Raw genomic sequence first — 6,155 nt, forward strand, 5'->3', positions numbered from 1 at the left:
TACTGAAAAGGAAACAATCTCCTAAGTCCCTGATTAATCATATATTGTTGAATGCAGTGATATTTAAGAATTCAATACACTTTTTCTGTCCTAGATAAGTGGGCCACATTATTTTCCCTAATTGTCATCATTAAAGAACTTTCTATATCACTTCAAGATCAATACCTTTATATCTCTGTTAGCAATTTCCGAGTAATTTATTGACAGTTTTAAACAGCCGCTTTTTTTTCAATCAATGAAAGAGAAGTGATACGGTGTGGTCGGGAAAAATTATTGACAATTATTCTGGGTAGATTTGTTTTTAAATGCAAAATTGTTGAATAAATGTTTATTCTTTTAAGCCTTTCCTTCCGACAAAAGTACATGTAGCAAGATTTCGGCAAACATATTAAGCGCGAGACTCTTCCAGGTGAGATTTTTAACTGCTGTGTCAATTTCAATCTTTAAAATCTATATTTGCGCAGCGGATAATTTGTATGTATATGTATTAAAGTGTATTGCATACACGGGGTAAAATTCAAGATCTGGATTTTTTAAGGAACTGCGCCTCTTTTCTGGAGGACTTTTGAAATCTTAAAGAAAAGAAAACTGAAGCGGTCAGCGGATAATGCAGTCACCATAATCGCTTGCTCGTCTCTGAGTATTTCCCCCCGATATTTTGAGGGATGAAAAAGTCTTTCCTGGTCACAAACTTCACGAGCTGACATTGAAATTGATGCTGTTTTGAGGGATTTTGTGGAATTTATGCTGACCGATACACCAAGGCTTGCACACCACTTGAGATAGCTTTTTTTTCGCCGTGCACATGCCTCACGACGCTTCAGTGAGATTAATTGTGATTTGATAAATACCGTGGTCCTCGAATCTGCTTTGTGACAAATAAGGAGGATTACAAAATTGATTTCTGGCCTTGGAAAAGGTTGTTAAAACAATCCACCAATATTAGCTCGCTCATTTAATCTGTTGATTGAGCGTTGCTTTATACAAGTTTGCCATTTTAAACTTTTACCTAAACACAGGAAAGACCGGTACTTAACATTCAAATCAATATTCAATATTGAGTTTTTTAAAGAATGCAGATTGGATCGAATTCTTTTCAAATTTATAAAGTTTCCGCCACAGTCGCTTAAAAAAATATTCATTCATATGATAATTGATTGACTTTGGTAATAAAGCCTTCGCTCGGGAAAGCGCACCTTCACAACCAGGCGAACACGGGGAACAATTAGTGACCAATTGTGCTGTGTTTCATCCATATTTGATGAGTTGCTTGGTTTTTAAATTCCTGTTTACGTGCCGATATATGGCCGGGCAATTAACGAGTTGATTGGGAGAAAGTAAAGATCTAATGCAGTTTATCTGGCGGTGATATTCTATATGAGATAATTTCACACTCGGCCGGGGGAATGCGAGATTGATCGTAGAAGATTGGGAAAGGTGTTAGTTTGTGGTGGAATCAACGAAAAAAGAAAAGGATTATTATTTAAACTGATTTTTATTTTTTAAAATGTCCAAATTTATGTTTCACATACGATTTTCTAGTGAGGAGGATTATCTCCATCAGCATGAACTGTACGAGATGCTGCGATCCAGGAATTTATATCAGGTGCAATTCGATTTAAAGAAAAGGTTGGAGAAACGCATTCGCTCTATAGAACTAGCTGAAAAAATGCATGTTGCGACTTCTCAGAGTAAGAAAACCATGTTCCTTCACACGGTTCAAGAGCGCATAAAGAAGAGGAATCGGTTTGGGGAACGATATAAACGTAATTTTTCTACCGGGGATGTCGAGGAGGAATTAGAAAACCAGCCCAAACACCATCTTAAACGATCTCCAAAGGTAATCAGACAAACGAGCCAGGAACCTCCAGACACGAGCGAGAAAGAGGTGACCAGAAGTCAAACAGCGCCGGAAATGGGTATTTTTGAAAAATACAAAGACGTAAACGCACCTTCAGACGAAGAACTAATGACTTTGAGGCGAAACGTTACATTCTGCGGTAAATCTTTTCCTATGGCAAAGAGTGCTAAGCGCCGCTCCCGACCTCAGCATCTTCAGTCAGTAGAGGAAGTTCAACGAACCGACAAATTAACAGAAATTAACGATAAACAAGAAAATCATTCCCAACTTTTACCGGAAATCAATGCGGGAAATTCCAAACCAGACGAGACTAGGAAGAAAAGGACTTTGTCTCCAGCCAACCTGGCCATTGTTAAAAATATGTCAATGTTTGAATCCGGCGTCACGGCACCAGACGGGCGGCTGATACTGTCTAAAGAGGACTACGACGAATTCATCGATCAGTACCGCCAGGCGCAGAAAAACTGGCTGCGTACACAGCGGCGTAAAAGTGAAAGTCTTGAGGAAAAAATAAGAAACTTCAAAATTGTAAGCGATGAACCATCTTAGGGTTTTTTAAATATACTTAGTGACACCAAACTTATGAGGAGGAATGTGAATACCCTTGCTAATTCTTTGCAATACCATTCCAATACTTTGTTAGTTTATAGATTATCTTGTTACAGTCCAAGACCATTCAAACCTTCAATTATTTGATGAAGATTTAAACTATCAAATTTTCACGGGACAGTGACAAACAAAGATAAACAAGGAAAGTTGGTTTTCTCAGCGCGCGATCGTTCGATCAATTATCGATAGGTTTGCTTGGACCATTTTGTGTAATCTAAAAGGGATTGAGAATCGATGTCCTGTACACTTCCTCAGAAGTGTCAAAGTTCGAACACAGCGGTAAAAAGATACACTTCAAACAAATTAACGTGTTATCTTTTTAATGTGAAAACGATTCCAGACTTCAACGATCGAACGAAGAACAGCCACAAAAATACCGTTGCATGAGGTATGCCGTTTGGAGCGATCATTTGTTCCGACGCCTTGTAACATTTACCTAGTAAAACTTGGGTTTTTTCGTTAAACTAATAAAATTTCTGTTAATTAGCTATCCTTTTGGTGATTACTAGTTTGCACAGAACGAGGTGGTACAACTATTTACAGATCAAAGACAGATTAAAGAGCTCGAGATGTGGAATTGAATGTCGAATCTCCCTTTACACTGGAGATTTATTAGAAAACGACTTACAAATTACCTTAAAGTGCAATCGAAAAAACCAAAACAAACACAGGTGGTTTCAACAATAATCATTGAATTAATTTGTACCGGTATATTGGCGTTATATTTATAAAAGGGGTGGAAATGAACCGAGTCAACAAGGTACAAATTTTATTAATATTTAAACAAAGCCTTGATTCAAGGAGGCGTGGGGAAACTCTATGCTATGACGCATTCTTTCGAAATGAAAAATTAGAATTGCTGGCCCTACAATTTTTCTTCCATAGTTAGGGTAATACTGATCCACGAGTCATGAGTTCGATTTTTGCTTACTTTTTTAAAATGATATCCCAAAATGTATTTCATGGTCAAATACTAGTATTATACAATTCGAAAATTAAAAAACAGTGATTATGTTTTAAATGCAATGTCCTTTCATTATCTTAAATGTCCAATTCCACCTAAACGAATTTCTTCATAAATCATGCACGAGCTTATTTATTTTTCATTAATATGATCTTTTTCTGTTCTTCTTTTTTTTCGAGAGGGGGGGGGGGTATTTATATATATTATTTATATATTTTTTTGGGGGGGGGGGGCTGAGTTATGAGTCACATCTATTTAAGTTTCACAGCAATTGTCCGATATAGATAGGTTTATGCAAACGAATGAGGATCCCCCACACTTCACTGTAAATGTACTGCACTAAGTTGATTAAATTATGCATTACTTTTACGTGGATTTCAACGAAGTGCTAGCACATCGACTTTGTTCAAAATGAAAGAACAAAAGATCATGAAAAATGGGATTTTTACGTGAATTTCAACCCCGTTTTATTTTAAACCCATTTTTCATGACCTTTTGTTCTTTCATTTTGAACATAGTCGGAAATTTATGAAAGATGAATAGTGCGCATAAAGAAATAAGTAAAGAGAAATCACGAGAACATATGTCGTAATTACGAGAAAAGACCTCGTTATTACGACATTGTTTTTTCGTACTTCTAAAGACCTCTTTATTATGAGTAAAAATCTCATAGGTTCTTCATTTTTTTTTCATGTAATTAGGAGATCAGATCTCTTTATAAGATGAAAAATATTTATATAGGGCACCATTCGTATATTGTACTGTAGTGTTGGGAATGAACAGAACAGTAATGAACACATAGATAGCGAACAAAATTAGATAAAACGTACGATACTTGTAGCAAAACATCAATATAAGAATACGTTTTCATCTTACTGTAGAAATATCCCTTTATTGCTTAAACCATCAACATTTTCGGTTGACAATACCGGTAGATAAGAAAATTATTTATACTAATATTTTTCGCGGCATACCAATAGGTTTTTTTAAATTTGTAATACAATAATTTATGCTTATACTCTCAGGAAGTATTGTCTGTGTTCCACCATTAATAAATACAGTTAGTATGTATTTGTTATAAACCACCAAATACAATTAGCTGGTGTTGATTGGTTAAATCAAGGAAATTTGCAAACACAGCGTATTTGCTTCAAATACGCTACCACAAGAGGTCTACAAGCCGTGACGGCACCCGACTACCATAGCTTATACATTGACATGTCAGAAGGTCTCACTTTTGCATATTAAGCCTCATTTTGAAGTCTAAACCCGAATCCGGAACTCCTGGCTGTTATCCCTGCCCTTTATTATTTGACGTTTGAAAAACTTTTATTCATGATGGGGGGAGGGCTAGAGTTGCAGGAATCTCAAATTCTCAATGCACTAGCTCGAGGGGCCAAACATTGTGAATATTGTGAATATTTGGTTAAAAGCGACCTGCATGCCTTTATTTTTTAATCTTGTATAATATTTAGTTTCATTTGCATACAGCATGCACACTGTTTATTTCTACAAGCATTCCATGCTCAGGAAATAAAAGTAGATTTTTTAAAACAGATATGTTTAATGTAACATTGCCAAGTGACAATTTATTTTGTGAATTTAAACATGTAAAATTGTTGACGGACGACAAACGGTAATAGGATTCAACTGACCTTAAAAACAAATACAAGTTCACTACACGGTCATACTAGTATTTGCCACGCATAGGTCCTGGGGATGGTTTGGTTATATTTCACAATTCATATTCCTGCTCTTGTAGTTTCAAGAAGATAAAATGTAAAGCCAATCCCATTCTTGCTGCAAATAATCAATAAGTGTTTGTTTATAAGAGTTTAATACAGATGTGTTTCAAGCATGTATCTTGGTAAAAACTTTTTATTATTCACTATTCTCCAATTTCGTCTAACATGACATTTGTGGGGAAAACATGTTTTTCATCATTTAATATTATACTAAGGTTTAAATAATCAAAAGTACAATGAATATGAAATATGCTTATTATACGTTGACTTTCTTTTTGATGAAATATCTCATGTAAACGAGTTTACAGTTACAATTAATTTTAAAGGAGCTTTTCATGCACATTCTTTAGGTTTTCTTGCCGGATCATACATCTTTCAGACTGTTGCCGTCTACTTGACTTTTACTTTATGCTCATTTTTTTCAAAAGAAAATTTCGTTATGCAAAAAACGCACTTTCATTTTTATACCACTTTTTTTTTTTTGGGGGGGGGGGGGGGGGGGGGGTAGCAATTACCTTGTCCGTCCTTCTGTGCAATCATGTCCAGTCCATATCTTTCTTATGGAGAAACATAGAAAATTTTTGCCTCACAAAAAGATTGCTTACAACCTGAATGTGTGTCATGAGTTTGACCCAAGGTCATTTGGGCAAGTTCATGATTACTGGAAGGAAAAGTGCATAATTTGGGCATGGAATATTAAATCTTTCTTATGGAAAATCATTGAAAGTTCTTACTTGACACAAATATTGATTGTGTCCTGAGGATGTGTCATGGGTTTGACCTAAGGACAATAGAGCAAGTTCAGGGTACGGTAATTGAAAAGAAAGTTCTTAATTTGTGTTCGGTCTATACCTTTTTTATAGAAAAACATTGGACCTTCGTCTTTTAACACAAAAATTGCTTATGATTTTAGGGTGTGTCATGAACTTGACCCAGGCTCAGTTGTGCAAGTTCAAGGCCATTGTTAAAAAAAACT

At 35.6% G+C, this 6,155-nt stretch overlaps 1 protein-coding gene across 1 annotated transcript; it reads left to right on the forward strand.

Annotated features, from left to right (window-relative positions):
* Positions 1-113: 113 nt before the first annotated feature.
* LOC128165478 (uncharacterized) lies at positions 114-2,958 on the forward strand. Its single transcript, XM_052830078.1, has 2 exons — positions 114-409; positions 539-2,958. The coding sequence occupies exon 2, from the start codon at positions 1,508-1,510 to the stop codon at positions 2,408-2,410; it is 903 nt and encodes a 300-aa protein (XP_052686038.1). The 5' UTR covers positions 114-409; positions 539-1,507; the 3' UTR covers positions 2,411-2,958.
* Positions 2,959-6,155: the final 3,197 nt, after the last annotated feature.

The sequence above is a fragment of the Crassostrea angulata genome, chromosome 10 (genome assembly GCF_025612915.1).
Source record: "Crassostrea angulata isolate pt1a10 chromosome 10, ASM2561291v2, whole genome shotgun sequence".
Classification (NCBI taxonomy): Eukaryota; Metazoa; Mollusca; class Bivalvia; order Ostreida; family Ostreidae; genus Magallana; species Magallana angulata.

Bases quoted from the DNA above. Each gene is read 5' to 3' on its own strand.
- LOC128165478 (XM_052830078.1), top strand. From the start codon at position 1,508: ATGTCCAAATTTATGTTTCACATACGATTTTCTAGTGAGGAGGATTAT.